Here is an 18,285-nt window from a genome sequence, read left to right as displayed (position 1 = left end):
CGATTGCTTCTTTCTTGAGAAACTTGACATACAGATCACTGATCTTGGTAGTCAGAAATTAATCGTAATCTTTACCATTGGGAGCGGAATTCGGGCGCATGTCCTATGGGGCCGCCGTGTTTTATACGCCTGGCCGTGGGCGTCTCTGAGGCCTGCCGTTAACAAAGTACGCAGACGGGGTGACAACGGAAGCGAGTGGGCTCGCACATCCTGCCGGCTAGGACTCCAGATCCAGGCGTGCTCGGGCTGGGGTCTTTGGGGCTGTGATGGAGAATCTGTTCCCTGCCCCTCCCCCAGATTCTGTAGTTTCTGGCAATCTTTGGCTTGACGCTTCACCCGGATCTTCACGGGGCCTCCTTCCTGTGTGCGGGTCTGTGTCCAGATTTCCCCTTCTTACAGGGACACTGGTCATTGGATGAGGGCCACCCTTCCCCAGCATGACCTCATCTTAACTAATTACACCTGTGATGACCCCATCTCCAACTAAGGGCACATTGTACTGGGGGTAGAACTCATAGGAATTTATGCGGGTCACAATTCAGCCCACAACAGAGTCCAAAGGCTTGAGTTCAGAAAGAATAGACACTTGGGGGAAAAAGTATTTTTTAGTCTTCTGGCTATAAAAGCAGTGCAATAAGGGGCGCCTGGGTGGCGCAGTCGGTTAAGCGTCCGACTTCAGCCAGGTCATGATCTCACGGTCCGTGAGTTCGAGCCCCGCGTCAGGCTCTGGGCTGATGGCTCAGAGCCTGGAGCCTGTTTCCGATTCCGTGTCTCCCTCTCTCTCTGCCCCTCCCCCATTCATGCTCTGTCTCTCTCTGTCCCAAAAATAAACGTTCAAAAAAAAAGAAAATTTAAAAGCAGTGCAATAAAATAATGAGTCTTATTTTCCTTTTAAATATAAAGAGTAAGAAGTCGTTTCTTTTTTTTTTTTAATTTTTTTTTAACATTTTTATTTTTGAGACAGAGAGAGACAGAGCATGAACAGGGGAGGGGCAGAGAGAGAGGGAGACACAAAATCTGAAACGGGCTCCAGGCTCCGAGCTGTCAGCACGGAGCCCGACGCGGGGCTTGAACTCACGGATCGTGAGATCATGACCTGAGCCGAAGTCGGACGCCCAACCGACTGAGCCACCCAGGCGCCCCAAGAAGTCGTTTCTTATTCCTCCAAACATCGTATCTAACGAACTTAAGCAGGCTGTATTTTCTGTAGAAACCACAGCTCTTCAGTACGTGCAGCTGGTTTCCTTATCACAGTGTTGAGTGTCTCTCTCCTCAGCAGCATGTTGATGGGTGGGTGGTTAGGATCTTCCCAGGAACATCTTGTGGGGAGCCGGGGCCACACCCTGCAGCCCTGTCTGGTTTCACCGCCAGGCTCTGCCGCTTACTGTGGCAAGTGGCCTCCTGGAGCTCCGTTGTCTCTGGAGTGTGGGGGTGGTAGTGTCTGCTGTCCCATGTCTTGGAATAGTGTCTTTGGATGGTGCCTGCTGGGCCCTCACTGCTGTGACCAGATTGACTGTGGTTGGAACACAAGTACAAAGGAGGTGTGCTTTAAATGGATTTAAAACTCAAATGCAAATCCTCAGCTTCATTCCTCCAGCCTAAACTTGCCCATTTGCAGAATAGGGTGTATGATCCCATATCAAACAAGGGGCTAGTGGGAACATCAGCACGACCCCAAGTACCTGACATAATGGACAGTATTCTACTTCGGACGTGTATCCAAGATAGAACAGCCAACAATCCTAGGAAGAGCTCGCTGTCATTACTCATCAAGGAAATGCAAATCAAAGCCAGGAGATGCCACTTCACGCCCACTAGGATGGCTGTGAGTAGATTCAAAGGGTCAGATTACTACATGTGTGGTCAAGGACGAGTAGATTCAAGGTCAAGGACATGGAGGCGTTGGAGCCCTCGTGCACTGCTGGTGGAGAGGTGGAACGTTGCAGCCACTTTGGAAACCAGTTTGACAGTTCCCCAATAAAATCGGGAATTACCATTTGACCCAGAAATATCAGTCTTGCCTATATGCCCAAGAGAACGAACACGTATGTCCACACAGGACCTTGGACAGAACAGTGGTGGCAGCGTTATTCATGATCGCCAAAATGGGGAAACAACTTGTGTGGCCATCAACTGAAGAATGGATAGACAAAATATGGAACAGCCATGCAATGGAGTATTAGTTGGTCACAAGTAAACTACTGATGTGGGTTACAACATGGTGAACCCTGAAAACGTCAGGGTAAGGGAAAGAGGCTAGATGCTACGTATTGTGTGATTCCATTCATAGGAAATATCCAGACTAGGCGTAGGGACAGAAAGTAGATTAGTGGTTGCTTGAGACTAGGAGGAGGGGAGGGGGTGCGGTGGTAGCTAATGGGAATGGGGTTTCTTCTTAAGATGATGAAAGCGTTCTAAAACTGTGATGTTTGTACACATCTGTGAATATACCAAAACCAATGAAGTGTGTGTGTTGACTGGGTGAATTGCATAACATGTGAATTATATCTTATTGATAAAGCTTTATTGCTATTAACAAAAAAATAAGCAAAAAAATTACACTCCACATTTGTAAACTTACTCTGTACTTGCTGTAAACTTGTATTTGTAAGTTGTAATAAGTTCATTCACATTTGACTTTAATAACTATCTTTTTCACTGGAAGTGCTTTGTGACTGCAATATAGTTGAATTTATAATAGTTTGGTCTCTTCATTCCAAGTTTATATCTTATCATTATGTACCTACTGTTTACCTTGCCCAGAGCTAAGTGATTTGCAAACCATTTGCCAACCACCTGCGAGGTGGATAGTTTGTAGAGAAGGAAATTAAAGCTTAGGTTGCCCAAAGTTACAACTCCTTACACAGGGCATGAATTCAAACCTAGATCTTCATGGCTACCGAAACGTGCCTCATCACTGCACCAGTTGTTTTATTCAAGTTGAAATTAGCTAGTGCAGAAAGTATACCAGTACCCTTGGTTCTCTGAATCTGAATGATTTCTGTTTCCCATCCTCCCCAGGATGGTTTTTGTGCAAAGTCCAGGAATTAGTCATGGTAGCTGACACAGAGGCAACAAGCCTAGAAGGTACAGAATATATTCAGGGACCCAGTAAGTAATCAAGTACCCCAGGGAAACTGACACAGAGGAGATACGCAAGAGTGTTTATTGCAGTATAATTTGGAAACAGTACTGTCCAGTGCAAAACAATTCAGAAGGCTATTACACAGCAGTTAGTGACTCAAGTAGAGCTACACACATCAACATAGATGAATTTGAAACTACTGACTGGAGAAGCTGGGCGCAGGATACTATGGTATGATGTCATTTACATACAGTCCTCAGACATTCCAAACAAAGATCCGAAACATTAAAACAACCAGCAACCTTGTGTGTTTGCGGTAGATTGTTACGTGTGGGTCCCTAGACTGCCTTTTTCTAACTTCTGATCCTATGCAGAGGAGAGAGGAGTTGCTCAGAGCACTGACAAAATCAAAGCTACAACTACTCTAAAACCACGCCACTGATATTTCTAAAATCTGCACCCTAAATGTCGTTTCTTAAGCTGCTCAGTTAAAATATAGGATGTGTTCGTGGCCTCACCAGGTTTCTTTTCTTTTCTTTTTTTTTAATTTTTTTAATGTCTGTTTATTTTTGAGAGAGAGCCTTTTTCAGATCCTCTGAGTCCCTCTCTCTCCCCCCCGTTCTGTGCTCTCTCTCAAATATAAACATTTTAAAAAATATTTAGGGGCGCCTGGGTAGCTCAGTCGGTTAAGCGTCCAACTTCAGCTCAGGTCATGATCTCACAGTTCGTGGGGTCAGGCCCCGCATCCGGCTCTGTGCTGACAGCTCAGAGCCTGGAGCCTGCTTCAGATTCTGTGTTTCCCTCTCTCTGCCCCTCCCCGACTCTGCTCTATCTCTCAAAAATAAATAAAAATTTTAAAAATATATTTTAAAAAAGTCTATGGTGATAGGTCAGGCAAGAGACCATAGTTGTAAAGAAAGGAAATTAGGGGCGCCTGGGTGGCTCGGTGAGTTCAGCTTCTGACTTTGGTTCAGGTCATGATCACATGGTTTGTGTGTTTGAGCCCTGAATACACCTCAGTGCTGACAGCAGAGAGCCTGCTTGGGATTGTCTCTCTTCCTCCCTCTCTGCCCCTCCCCCACTTGTGCTTTCTCTCTCTCAAAAATAAGTAAATAAACTTTAAAAAACAAAAAGGAAATTAAGTGTGAGAATTAAACCTTCAGACAATTGCATCCGGAAATGCTGCCTTACAAAGTTAGCCCTTTATTATTAAGCTTGGTGTTCTCATAAGTTCAAAAATTTTGTGTTAAATGAGTTTTAAATTGCAAGTATATGAATATAGCATTGATACTGAATTTGCAACATTTCACTTAAGTATTCTATGAATAAACTGCTTGCTACTGAAGTTCCGTATCAATCAAGTTTAGATTGGAATAAGCATGGTTAAGCACGTGTAAACCCATGTGCTACGTCCCCCTTTTTCCTTATGGAAGCATTTGATTTCTTTTAAATATATGTAACAGGGTGCTGGAGAATAGCAATCCTTTATAAAAATGTTAGGAACATGTTGAAACAGGTATGATATTCTAAAATGTCGAATAATCTCTCTAAAGGTTTGAATGAATCATTGAGATGTTCAATGTCAGACTGTTAAAGAGGATCCACAAAGAAGTTAGTATTTTTTGGACAGTATTACTGTTTTTATTTTATTTTTTAAGTAGGCTCCATGCCCAATGTAGAGCTTGAACTCACGACCTCGAGGTCAAGAGTCACACGCTTTACCAACTGAGCCAGTCAGGTGCCCCTAGTGTTTTTATTTAGTTAATAACTAATAGAAGTTTTCTTTTCTACCTACTTTAATCTCTTAAAAATCCTGGATTTTGAATTGTGATCTATGTTATTAATGAGGACTCAAATCAGTTTGGTTTACTTCAATTCAAAATCTACTTTAGTTTCTGCTAAAATTATAATAGCAGCTAAAATGCTTTGAGATTTTTCACATAATCCAATAGAACTATCATGATCTTAAGTCCCCAAGAATACTCAATTAAAAAATTTTTTTAAATGTTTATTTATTTTTGAGACAGAGGGAGACAGAGCGCGAGTGGGGAGGGGCAGAGAGAGAAGGAGACGTAGAATCTGAAACGGGCTCCAGGCTCTGAGCTGTCAGCACAGAGCCCGACGTGGGGCTCAAACCCACGAACCGTGAGATCATGACCTGAGCTGAAGTCGGACGCTTAACCGACAGCCACCCAGGCGCCCCAGAATACTGAACTTAAATGATGCCATTTTAAAACTTTGGATTAAAAAAGGAAAGACATACACCACTGTTGGGAGTATAAAATGATGCTTCATTTCTTAAATGCATTTGACTAATGTACTCGGTCTTCAGTCACACTTCTGACCCTAATGAAACATGCAGAGAATTCATGGTAACAGTGTTCCTTACAGCATTATAGTAGCAAGATGGTGGGAAATATCGTCAATGTCCAAGGAACAGTCAAGGAAATGGTTAAATTATTACATCCATATGATAGAATAGTAGTCAGCCATAAAAATATATATATATAAGAAGTGTGTGAAATTTTCAGATGGAAAAATGTTTATGATATGAAGAGAACAGGATATGAGATTATAAACATCATCAACCGTATATAGAATTGTATGTACAGAAAAATGTTTACAGTGGCTAATTCAATTTAAGTTGTAGAATTATGGGTGGTTTTGACTTTTGTATGAAGAATAAAATCTATCTCATGTGCAGGAATCGTGGTATTTTTACAACGAGAGCCTATTACCGACCCTGTTCTGCTTGACTTTGGCTCAGAGAGGCAAATTGGATAATTATTTGAAAACGTCTCCATATAACCTACAAAATAAGCTGAACTGTGATCTTTGTGCTTCTTCTTGGTGACCACCTCCTTAGGAGCAGAGTGGGCAAGGGTGACCTGGGACGAGGCGGGCTGTTTTCCTGGGTTTTGTTCGGTTTGGAGAACATTGCTATCAGAATGTGTTTGGACTAGACAGAGAACCATATGACTGGAAAAGCTGAGTTGGAATGCAGGTATTGAGAAAGAAATCTCAATCACAAAACAGCTTATGATTTTTTTAAAAAGATCTACCTAGAACTTAATTCAGGAAAAAGAGCTGACCTGATATAGCTTATGCTTCCCTCCCATGACTTGTAAATACTAGGTATGCGTTGAAAGATGTTCTGCCATTTTAGAACCATCTGGGTCAAGTGGTTAATCGCCTTCTAAACTATGTTCTTATTGCATTGTTCTTTTAATCTTTCACTTCATTAAAATGAATTTTTAAATTAAATAGTAAAAACCAGAACACATACTATGCAAATTGTCATTCAAAAAGTACAACTTTGACTTTATCATATTTTCAAGTCTTCAGGTCTGGAAGAAAAAATTTGAAAGAGGTAATGGTTGATTTATACACCAATTAATGCACAGTTAAATAACCTGGAATCCAAAGCTTTCAATAAAATACCTTAATTTCCTGTAATTTTTAAAAAAAAAATTTAATGTTTATTTATTTTTGAGAGAGAGAGACAGAGAGAGCACAAGTAGGGGAGAGGCAGAGAGAGAGGGAGACACAGAATCCGAAGCAGGCTCCAGGCTCTGAGCTGTCAGCACAGAGACCCGCATGGGGCTCAAACTAACAAACTGTGAGATCATGACCTGAGCCGAAGTCAGGGGCTCAACTGACGGAGCCACCCAGGTGCCCCAATTTCCCTTAATTATTAAAACATTTTGTGGATAGGAAAAATTGAGTGTATAGAAAACCACAAATTTTTCATGTTTGACGGATGGAGTCAGTGTGGATTCACAACTGCAGGTGAATAAACTGCACGTTCTCTTACCGAAACGTGACTCCTGCATCAGTATTCGACCGCGGTGACTGAGCACACAGTACCCCAGAGGGAAGCGCCCTGCTCCCTCCACCCACACACTCACCGCCTATCTGTGCCTAAGTAATTGCGGGAAAGGTGTTACAACGTCATTTAATGGGGAGACCGACAAAGTACCAGATCTATCGGAATATAGAACAGTAGTTTTTAACATCTTGGGTTCCCCACAACTGGAACACAGGTTTGAGGGGTGTGCACAATCCCTGAGATTTACAGCACAAGCCAGCCCTGTGTTAACCCTGACCTAGTGCGACCAAGCACAACCAACAAGTACAGATTTGTGCAAACATCTCAGTTTGTTTAGGTCTTTTCATTTAGAAGGCAGTACCACTTTTAAACACACTTGGAGATCTGACCTTCTCTCAGGCTGCGTGCACATCACGTAGTGAGGTTTCCACACCTACTTGATCATTTAACTTGATGCCTAATATTTAGTGGTTTCGAACAAATTTAAAACAGCAGCTAGATCTGAGTGATGGAGGGCAGGGACCTGGTCACCTGGCTGCCATCCCATGCCTGCAGTGTGCCAGATCTCTTCTGGGCACAGGGCTTCCTGCCCTGAGGCTCTCCTCACTCAGTCAGCCCTGCAGGGGGGCGGGGGAGGGCTTGCTCGCCCCGCCTCAGGACTGGTGGGCCCCGTCGAGGGAGCCTGATTGAAGCTATGTCTTCACCTCAGAGACAGAGCGTCCTCTGCAGCGTTTTATGGTGGCAGCAGGACGCAGGTTACGATAACCTTTGTTACCAGGATACCAGATGTGGGTATTTGTAAGTCGCTGATAGGTGAACTGGCCCTGATTTAGCAGGATTAAGTGGGGATCATTTGCCAGCTGATTTAGGATAATTATAAAAGAGACAGTAAAACAAGGGAAACAAAGACACCTAATCGTTCAATGAGAATAATCTATTATTCTTATCTATCAGAATAAAATAGACATAAGTATCTTAATGAAGTTGCGAACCTCCACATATAGCACATGGATACAGATCCAGTCTGAGACCTGAAGCCAAGCATTTACTTGCATCTTCAAGATTAAATGCAACATTCCACTGGAAAGGTTTGCATTGTGGGAGGCCAGGATGGACGGCCCATGAACCACGGAGAAACGGGTTGAGGGCTTAATGCCCATATGTCTTCTTCAAATGGTTATATAAATATATTGTCTGAAACAGAAACTACGTTATAATCCCCAGTCTCCAATTCATCATGATTTGTGTTTTGATAGAAGACTAATTTGAGGGGTGGTTGTGAAAAGCACTTTAATAACATCCATTTTTTAAATAGTAGAGCTTGTCATTTAAACTGTACACTTTTTGGGGCGCCTGGGTGACTCAGTCAGTTGGGTGTCCGACTTCGGCTCGGGTCATGATCTTGCAGTGTGTGGGTTCGAGCCCTGCGTTGGGCTCTGTGCTGATGGCTCCGAGCCTGGAGCCTGCTTCAGGTTCTGTGTCTTTCTTTGCCCCTCCCCTGCTTGTGCTCTGTCTCTATCTCTCAAGAATAGATAAACATTAAAAAAATGTTTTTAAATAAATAAACTGTACACTTTTTAAGGAACTATGACAAGGAGTGTTTCTCTTAGTCTATTTAGAAAAGAGCATTTGTAAATGTCTTATTATTCCTGAAGATTTTCCATGAAGTACAGAGGCAATAATCCCCACAGTGAACAAATACGGGATTGTATTTTTCAAGATGAAAGCAATCAAAAGATATGCAAAAGACAAACATATTTAGTTTCCTAATAATGACCTTACCATTTGTTCTTTAATAGAATTTTCAATCCCAGCTTGCACCATTAAGTCATTCACATTCTTCTGTAAATCTTCGATGCGATTTCCCATTTCTTCCAGTACAATGTTAAGGAGAATTTTACACAGTGTACAGAGCACCAGCCAGAAAGTCCTGAGAGATCCTTCAGATTGCAGCTACTCATCGAACCTATTGATAAATGCCCTGGCAGTGCAACACTTAAAACGAGGGATTCAAAGACTACGCGTACTAATACCTTAAGGTCAGTGCAAATTAACTATTCCCCTGAGGTTTTTGGAGTGTGTCTTTAACCTCTGAATTGTAAGCTCAGTTCTTTTTTCTTTTTTAATTTTTTAAAATGTTTATTTTTGAGAGAGAGAGAGGGAGATACAGACTCCGAAGCAGGCTCCAGGCTCCGAGCTGTCAGCACAGAGCCCCACAGGGGGCTTGAACCTACAGACGTGAGATCATGACCTGAGCCGCAAGCGGATGCTGAACCGACTGAGCCACCCAGGCGCCCCTTTTTTAAACAATTTCTATGGAATGAATTCAATTAGTAAAGTGAGCTCTAGCGCTCTAAGTCTTAGGACCGATATTACAGCTTATCTGGATTTGCTCAAACTGGAAACAAACATTTTACTCTAATTCTGTTTGAATTCATGTCTTAAAACGGCTGCTGAAGTTGCAAAACCAAACAAAACAAAGGTCAGGAGAGCCATATATGGTATCCTCGGTTGAAGACATGCCATGTGATGTTTGCAAGTTTCTGATTCCGTGGAAGTGCATAGATGTTATTCAGCAGACTACTCAGATTTAGTAGTCTGTAGGCTCAGAAAGCCCCACTGGGTAGTATTGTGCATTGTGTCCTTGTATCGTATTGCTCTCATACAAAATGCCCCGTATGGCTGGCCAAGCAGGAAGTAATTACCTGTGGGTGGTAGTTAATACACCAGGATATCATGGAAAGGCACAGTGTAAACACCAGGACATCGTAGGTCAACAATTATCCACTAATAGCAGACAAAAGATATTCCTTGATAATATTACAGTTCAAAAGCATTATAGTATTTGTTATAAGATAGAAAGGATATTTCTGAGGTTCAGAGTTGCAGTTAGAGCTTGAAAATGTTCTTGAAGTTCCTGAAATAGGTTTTCTGCCTGAAAAAAATGAACCATAAGACAACTGAATATAGTATTTACTCTTGATGTAGGGCCTTTTAGCATCATGGAATAGAACCTCCATATAAATATATAGTTAGTTAGTTAGTTAGTTAGTTAGTTAGTTAGATTTTGGACAAGGTGCCCAGAGCTTTCTATTCAAAGGCGAAGGAAAATCTTTTGAAAACAGTGCTGGGACAATGAGATAGCCAAACACATAACTAACTAAATAAGCAGAGGTACTTCACACCATACCCCAAAATTAACTCCAAATCATCATACACCTGAATGTAAGCACTGAAACTATCAAATGTCCGAGAGAAAGTATAGGAGAATGCCTTAATAACCTTGAGTCCCTCAAAGAATTCCTAAGTAGAGCTGAACCAGCCATCCAGAGCACACGTGGGCCTCACGTCTCCCCTGCACTCTGGGGTAGTTACCAGCTGGGGTGGGATGGCAGGATTTGTGGACCAGGCCATACGCGGGTATCGGTATTGTTGGTGACGGCAAGCCATATTTGCATATTGCCTCCTTGTGGCTTACCAAGTGAAATCTGGAACCAGGGATAATTGCCTCCCCGCACCTGTCTCTGTACCCATTTTGGAGATGAGAATACAGAGACGGGTATCAGTGCGCAACCCGCACGTGCGTATGAAGGTGCTGCGGCCTCTATCGGGAGCAGTTTCCCTTCAGAGGGTTTGGTGTTTCTGTTTCACTTTTGTCAAGAAAATGTAGCCTCAAGTATGTATAACGTCTAACAAATTCTTTTCAAGAAGACAGACTAGCGTTTGAAGTCGCTTCCTGACCCGCAGCCTGGCGCTCCTGCTCCGGGAGCTCCTCCCGGCGAACCGGAAGCGGGAAGGGGGGTGGCGCGAAGGGTTTGCGCCCCATGGGCGGGTGGGGGACACACAGTCCGGGAGGAGGTGCGGCGCCCAGACCGTGAGGAGGGTGAGGAGGGACGCGGAAGAGGGGAGGGGGGCCCCACTCACCGCGTCCCGCAGCGCGTCCCCGCCCGGGGCTTTGGGGCTCCGCGCGTCCATGTCGGGTGATCCGGGTGGTCCAGGTGGGTCGGCGTCCCGGTGGTCCAGGTGGGTCGTTGGGGGGAGGGGGGCAGGTGGTCCAGGTGGGTCGTGGGGGGGGGGCAGGTGGTCCAGGTGAGGGGGGGCGGGGGGGGGGAAGGTGGCTGTGGCGGATGGGCCGCACCTCACCCACACAGATCCCGGCAGCGATGACGGCGGCGGCTGCAGAGATGCTCGGGCTTCGGAAGCAAATACTGGAAGAGCCTGGAAGAGCCTGGATGTTCGTACTCCTGACCCCCGGACGCTGGAAAAGGGCCCAGAAGGGAATCCCTGGGCAGGGCGTGGCTGTCCGCGCCGGGCACCCTGGGTACCGGCGTCAGGTCCTGGGAGGAGGCCCGGGGAGGTGAGGGCTTGGGGAGGTGGCCGCTCCAGCCCGGCAGTCAGCCCCCACCCCCGGGGGGGGGGGGGGGGGGGGGAGGGAGGGGAGACCCCGTGCAGGGAAAAGGTAGCTCGTCCAGTTGGACGGCTTCCCCTGCGCAGGACTGGTTTGCTTTGTTTTCATTGCGTCAGAGACGGAAGAGGGTAGCTAGAGAGTGAGCATCATCTTTTTACTATTATGACAAAGTATACACAGTATAAAATTTACCATCTTTTAATTTTTTACTTTGAGAGAGAGTGCGAGCAGGGGAGGGGAAGAGAGAGAATCCCCAGCAGACTCCCCTCTGTCAACAGAGCCCCACGAGGGGCCAAACCCACAAAACCCCTGAGATCATGACCTGAGCTGAAATCAAGAGTCTGACGCTTCACCAACTGAGCCCCCCCAGGTGCCCCTGACATTTATCATCTTAGCCCATAACCATGTGCAGGGTGCAGGGGCAGGGAGCACCTCACGTTGTGTCACCAGCACGCACCTGCACAGCCCCTCCCCAGCCCCTGGCGCCCATTGTCCTGCCTCCTGCCTTTAGGTTTCCTCCGTTTTTATGCAATGTGGTCACTTCTCTAGTGAGATCACGGAGACCCTGGGTGACTTAGCTGCAGCCTGCACATGGCCTCTTGTGCATCCCCGTCCTGGGCCCATAACCACCCAACCACCAGACAGCCAGCTCTTTAAATCTCCGCCATTTCTACGGTCAACTTTAAACCTAAGGACATGACCAAGTCCTGGCACACCGCCAACACTTGTGTCCCTGTTCTGATTTTACTGAAGCCCTGGAAGGAAGGTCTCATAACCCATTTCTCTCCTGGCACCCTTCAGGCCTGTCTGGATTGTGGCTCGTGGGTCACTTCATGGTGACCCCCAGGACCCTGTTTTTAGCAGGTACCTGTTTTGGTTATGTGTCTGCACCCTTCTGGACTCAGAGCTCTGTGGGGCGGGGCTGTGTCTGTCTGGGTCACCCCCGTGTCCCAGGGCCCAGCCTCATCAGGAGAATGCACATCAAAACCGCAATGAGATCCTACCTCACACCCACTATGATGGCTAGAATCAAAAGACAGACAATGAGAGTGTTGGCAAGGGTGTGGCAAAGTTAGAGCTCTTACACACTGCTGGTGGGATGTAACATGGCCCAGCCAGTATGGAGAACCTTCTGGCAACTCCACGGAAAGCTACACATAAAGTCGCCATATAGCCTTAGTTCTACCTCCAGACATAGACACGAGAGAAGTGACAGCATACACGTGACACAGATGTTCACGGCAGCACCGTTAACAATAGCTAAGGGGTGGAAACAGCCCAGGAGGCCACCAATAGACAAATCAAAGAAAATGTGGTCCATCCATTCGGTGGAACGTTACTCAGCCATAAGGAAGGAAGGAAGGAAGCACTGAGGGGCGCTATGGCGTGAGTGAACTTGGGAACTTCATGCTAAGAGAGGGAAGCCAGTCACAAAACTCCACATATTGTGACTGGCTTCCAGTTACATGCAACGTCCAGAATTGGCGAATCCATAGAGGAGGAAAGCAGAGTGGTCGTTGCTGGGTGTTGTGGGAGGAAGGGTATAGGGAGAGACTGCTCAATAGTTAAGGGGTTTCTTTGGGGGGGGCAAAATAGTCAAAAATTAGGTTATGATGATGGGTGCACGACCCTGTGAATAAAGTAAAAATCATTGAATTGTATGCTTTAAAGGGCAGCTTTGTGGTATGTGAATTATATCTCAATAAAGCTGTTAAAATACCTTTTTGAGGGTGCCTGTGGCTCAGTCGGTTGAACGTCCGGCTTCGGCTCAGGTCGTAACCTCACAGTTTGTGGGTTGGAGCCACGTCTGGTTCTGCAGGGATTCTCTCCCTCTCCCTCTCTCTGCCCCTTCCCCCACTTAAACACGGGTGTGCGCGTTCTCTCTCTCTCTCTGTCTCTCAAAATAAATAAACTTAATAGCTTTTTTAAAGCATGGCCGTGTTGCCACTTTTCGTGTCTTTTTAAGGATCTTTCAGGGACTGGGGAGGAAGCCTTGCAGTAGGGACCTTGGCCCAGGGAGAGGGGGGTGGCAGGAGGTGCAGTGGCTAAGCCCTGAACTTCAGTCTCCTCTCCAAGCATGGTTCCCAGGTGAGGAGTCCTGTCCTACGGCTTCTGGTTTCTCTTTGAAGGATGTGGAGGTGGAGAGGCCTCATGCTGGGTGATCTCCGGGTTCTCCCTCAGCCACGAAGGACTCAGGGAAAACCTGCTTGGCCAGAGGGCCCAGCCCGGCTTCTCTCAAGACCGGACCCACCTTGTCTGCAAGCGCAGGTTCCCTTGTGGAAGCAAACGGCTCCCCAGAAGCTCCTTCACACAGGGCAGGGCTGAGTGGTGCTGGACACTTCTGGCATTCTGTGCAGAGCTAGGCTGGGGTGGGCCTTGGGAGCACCCTGGGAAGCACGGATTCCCGGGAGGACTCCCGGTGCTAACAGCTGGTCCTAGCTGAAGGGCCGCGTTAATGTGCGCGCTCACACCCCACGCAGGCTATGCCTTCCTTGTTTTTAATTACAGACAGTAGACAGCAGGCAGGGAGCACGGCCTGGCCCACGGGAGCCTGGAATTAGACACACAGAAGAGCAGAGGCTCTTGTCTCTGAGGCCACGGGCCTCTCTTCTGCCTGTGTTTCTCTCCTCCAAGGAGCCTCTGCGAGGCTGCCCAGCCTGGCCTCGAGTGGTCTTCAGCCTGAGCTTCCAGGAACAGCTTGACCAAGGCAATTGGAACCTGCTGCGCCCAGCAGGCCACTGGGACATGAGTCTGAGAAAACAAAGACAGGCCCCCAGCTCAGAGGGTGGCTGGAGGTCTGGGTGGGTGATGGGGTTCTCTCCAGGTAGATCTGGTAGAGGTGGCCCAGCACTACCCTTGAGGGGACAGAGCCTCTGAAACTCCCACCAGAATCTGAGGCCTGGGGGCTCCCTAAGAAGGGAGGGGGCTCAGACCCAGTTCCCTCACTCAGTTGGGAATGATAAGAAAGCAGAGGCAGTGTGATGTGAGGGCTCATGCGGTCACCAAGAAAGAGAACCTGTAAGGTATGTAGGGAGATTCTAGAAGTCCAGCTGTTAGGGGCTCAGGTGGCAAAGACCTTGATGTGGTCATGGAAATAGGTGGTTGTCCTGGAACAGAGGCAGAAGTCACCGGAGGTGGGATGTTCAGGGTCTGGGTGGTTAAAACAGCGCATCCTAGCATGGTTCTCAAGCCACAGCATCCACGTCACTCGGTGCCCTTCCTGAGCCCAAGAATCTACTTTTTTTTTTCAGTTTGAGACAGAGAGAGAAAGAGAGAACCCATGTTCAGGTGAGGGGGGCAGAGGGAGAGAGAATCTTGAGCAGCCTGTTGTAGGGCTCAATCCCACGACCCTGGGATCATGACCTGAGGCAAAATCAAGAGTCGGATGTTCAACCGACTGAGCCACCCCAAGAATCTGCATTTGGACAAGCACATCATGTAATACCTTTGCTCACCCATGATGCTTGATAGTGTTGGGCCAGAGTGAAAGTGAGCTCGATGACTTTAGGGGAGAGGAAAAGAAAGGCTTAGTCCCGTGTTTGGGGTTGCAAGCACTTCCAAGTTCCCAGGTACTCTAGGGGTACGGAACTGGGAGACAGACAAGGTGTGTCAGCTGACTGCGAAGGGTAGGAAAAGTGTTATAGAAAGGGGAATACCCAAATGCTATTTTTGGAAGAGGGGCTAATACTTTTTATTTCCACTTTCTCATTCATCTCCACAATAACACACGCAAGGCAAATATTATTGCCTTGCCACTTCACACATGGGGCCCTAAACTTCACTAAGTTGTTTGAGATTATAGTACAGGGCCAGGAGTGGGGTGTAGCACCGAGAAAGTCCATCAAAGGGTACTATCAACAGAATGAAAAGGCAACCTTCAAAATGGGCGAAAATATTTCCAAGTCATATATCAGATAAGGAATTGATACCAGAATATATAGAGAATTCCTAAAATTCAACAACAACAAAAAGTAAACAACCTGATTAAAAATGGGCAAAGGACTTGAACAGACATCTCTCCAAAGAAGACGTACAAGTGGCCAACAAGCACATGAAAGGATGCTCAACATCACTGGTCACCAGGGACATGCAAATCCAAACCACAGTGAGATACCCTTTCACATTCATGATGACGGGTATTGTTGGCCAGAACTTAAAATGGAGCAGTTGTTGTGGACGGTGAGGCAGTGGGTCCTCAAAAAATTACAAATAGAATCACCATATGAATCAGCGACTCCGCTTCTGGGCATATGCCCCCAAAAATGAAAACGGGGTGGGGGGGTGCCTGGGGGCTCAGTGGGTTAAGCATCTGATTTTTTTTAAATTTTTTTTTTAACGTTTATTTATTTTTGAGACAGAGAGAGACAGAGCATGAACGGGGGAGGGTCAGAGAGAGGGAGACACAGAATCTAAAACAGGCTCCAGGCTCTGAGCTGTCAGCACAGAGCCCGATGCGGGGCTCGAACTCACAGACCGCGAGATCATGACCTGAGTCAAGTTCGGCTGCTTAACCAACTGAGCCACCCAGGCGCCCCAGCATCTGACTTTTGATTTCAGCTTAGATCATGATCCCAGTATCATGGGATCGAGCCCTGCATCGGCTCTGTGCTGATTGTAGAGCCTGCATGGGATTCTTTCTCTCTCTCTCTCTGCCCCTCCCCTGCTCTCTCTCTCAAAAAAAGTTTAATAAAAAAAAAGTTGTTTAAAGTATATTTTTTCCAGCTTCAAACTCTAGGCTAACAATTCCAGGACCAAAATGAACAAACAAACAAAAAAACATACAGTTTCAACTTAAAAAAAAAAAAAAAGAATTGCAGGACCTGGGAAACCTGTGATTCTCTTTCACCTTTGTGTTTTTAAACACACGTTTTATGTTTCTGAAGTGTAATCTCTCTGGTCCAGTGAGAACCTACTCAGAAAGTCTCTGAGAACCACTCCCCTCCCGCCGGAGATATAGGATCTGTCCTTCTACATCTAGCACCTGGGTGGTTTTCACCTATACCGGTTAGTTAGGGAGCAAAGTCTTACTCCTGCATCCATGTGAGACAAATTCATTAATATGGAAGCAAGCATCACTTAATAGAAACCCACCTTAGGAATATTACATTTAAGGAACTAGGTTTGGGGAGAAGAATCCTCTAATGTAGCTGAGGTGGGGCATCCACAACATGAGAACACTGAAATGTGCCAGGAAACTGCAGACGTCAGATGCTGTGGGTGACGTCTCGCTGGTCCAAGGCTAGAGGGATCGGAAAAGAAAAGAGGCAGCAGAACATATTTGTGAAACCAAGGACGTGTCCATTTAGCTTCCTTTACAAGCTAAAAAGGAAGCAAAGCTTTATCTCAATTGGAAACTAAAATTTTGAGAGATGAGAGCATCACTGTCTGACCAAATGTGAGAGGCAGTTCTGTGCCCGAAGCGTCAACGCCAGGGAAGGCTCAGGTGCCCCCGGCTCCATGAGGGGCCTTCACCGCAGGGCCTCACCTGTGCACGCTGCGGACCCAGGCGCCTGCAGCTGCTGCGTCAGGACAGGTCAGAGTGCTCTCTTTCGTCCTTGTCTCATGTTCGTTAAAAGGGCTCTCTTATAGGTACCGATGCAGAATGCGGGATATGGGGCTCCCAGTCTCCCGTCTCTACCTTTGATATGTTTGCAGATTCTCATTTATAAAATCTGTTAGAAAAGGGGTTCTTTTGGGGTACAGATTTGGATACACAGATTTGAGTAGAAGGTTTCTTGCTTTTTATTCTAAAATAGTGGCAACATTTTCATAATGTTGAATACTGTTTATAATTATTTTAGTTTCATAACTTTTTCATGTTTTAATGCAACATTATCCACTATTTTGTAATGCACTAATTATTTACTGTGCCATCTGGCCCCCTTTGTTTAAGTGTCCTCTCCTGGAAGCAAGTCCTAAGCCATGAGGACTTCCTGCACTGGGTGTGAATTTGAAAAGAGTGGCTCTCAAACCTGGCTGCACGGTGACCAGACTCAGCACTGTCCTATTTGTCAGTGCTCTGGGGTGGCTTTAAATGTTTTTTGTTTTTTTGGTTTTTTTTGAGAGAGAGATCGAGCACGCGCGTGAGCAGGGGAGGGGCAGAGAGAGAGGGAGAGAGAGAATCCTAAGCAGGCTCCGCACCATCAGCCCAGAGCCTGACACGGGGCTCCATCCCACAACGTTGAGATCATGACCTGGGTGGAAACCAAGAGTCGATGCTTAACAGACTAAGCCCCCGGGTGCCCCTGGGGTGGCTGTAAAGCCTCCAGGGTTTCAGTGTGTGACCAAGTGTGCAAAAGCTGTGAGTGAGCAAAGACCTGGGGAAACAGGAGAGAAGGAATTGAGTTTAAGCCCTGCCCCCGCCCCCCCAAGCAAAAAGACCTTCACTGTCTCTGATTTGGATACAGACTAATGAGCCACTGTGAGTTGTCTACAATTTGAAACAGGACAGATTTTCAAAATATTGTCTCCTTTGTGTGCTCAAATCCGCCTTTGATTTATCTGGTGAATTTTTCATTTCAGGTGCTGTAATTTCAGCTCCAGAATTTCTTTTGGTGTTAGGTTTTCTTTCTTGTTGTCAGTAGTTCACACACTGTCTTCTTGACTTTGTCACTCTCCAGCTCTTTGAGCATCTTTAAGACAGTTGCTTTAAAGTCTCTCTAGTAGATCTGACACCGGGTCCTTTTTAGGGACAGATTCTGTTGAATTATCTTTTTCCTTTCAATGGGCCAAAGTCTCCTGTTTCTTTGTGTGCCTTGCGATTTGCTGAGCGCTGGACATTCGAATTTCATGATGCGGTTACTCTGGAAATCAGATTCTCCCCCTTGCCCAAGGTTTGCTGTTTTGTTGTCGTTGTTCTTTTCATGGTTACAGGCTCTGTGCTGGGGGTCAACCTGAGGTGTCCATTTAATGTCTTCCCCGGTCTTTTCTGAGCCTTTCCTTGGACATGTGCCGTCGCTTCCT

General features: G+C 46.2%; 1 protein-coding gene across 4 annotated transcripts; it reads right to left on the bottom strand.

The window, feature by feature from the left end:
* Nucleotides 1–992: 992 nt before the first annotated feature.
* Nucleotides 993–11,331, bottom strand: HSBP1L1 (heat shock factor binding protein 1 like 1). Of its 4 annotated transcripts, none has more exons than XM_027069237.2 (4): nt 10,839–11,331; nt 9,783–9,849; nt 8,697–8,791; nt 993–1,513 (listed from the first exon to the last, which is right to left on the bottom strand). In XM_027069237.2, exons 1-4 carry the CDS (start codon nt 10,887–10,889, stop codon nt 1,493–1,495), a joined length of 234 nt encoding a protein of 77 aa, XP_026925038.2. In that variant the 5' UTR covers nt 10,890–11,331; the 3' UTR covers nt 993–1,492. The 4 variants fall into 4 exon arrangements, with proteins under 4 accessions (XP_026925038.2, XP_026925041.2, XP_053062070.1 ...); XM_027069240.2 differs by lacking the exon at nt 993–1,513 and adding an exon at nt 3,151–6,432; XM_053206095.1 differs by lacking the exon at nt 993–1,513 and adding an exon at nt 7,592–8,429.
* Nucleotides 11,332–18,285: the final 6,954 nt, after the last annotated feature.

Source organism: Acinonyx jubatus, chromosome D3 (assembly GCF_027475565.1).
Source record: "Acinonyx jubatus isolate Ajub_Pintada_27869175 chromosome D3, VMU_Ajub_asm_v1.0, whole genome shotgun sequence".
NCBI classification, from domain to species: domain Eukaryota; kingdom Metazoa; phylum Chordata; class Mammalia; order Carnivora; family Felidae; genus Acinonyx; species Acinonyx jubatus.
Note: the sequence above shows the minus strand (reverse complement) of the source record. Positions and strands in the feature narration are given on the sequence as shown.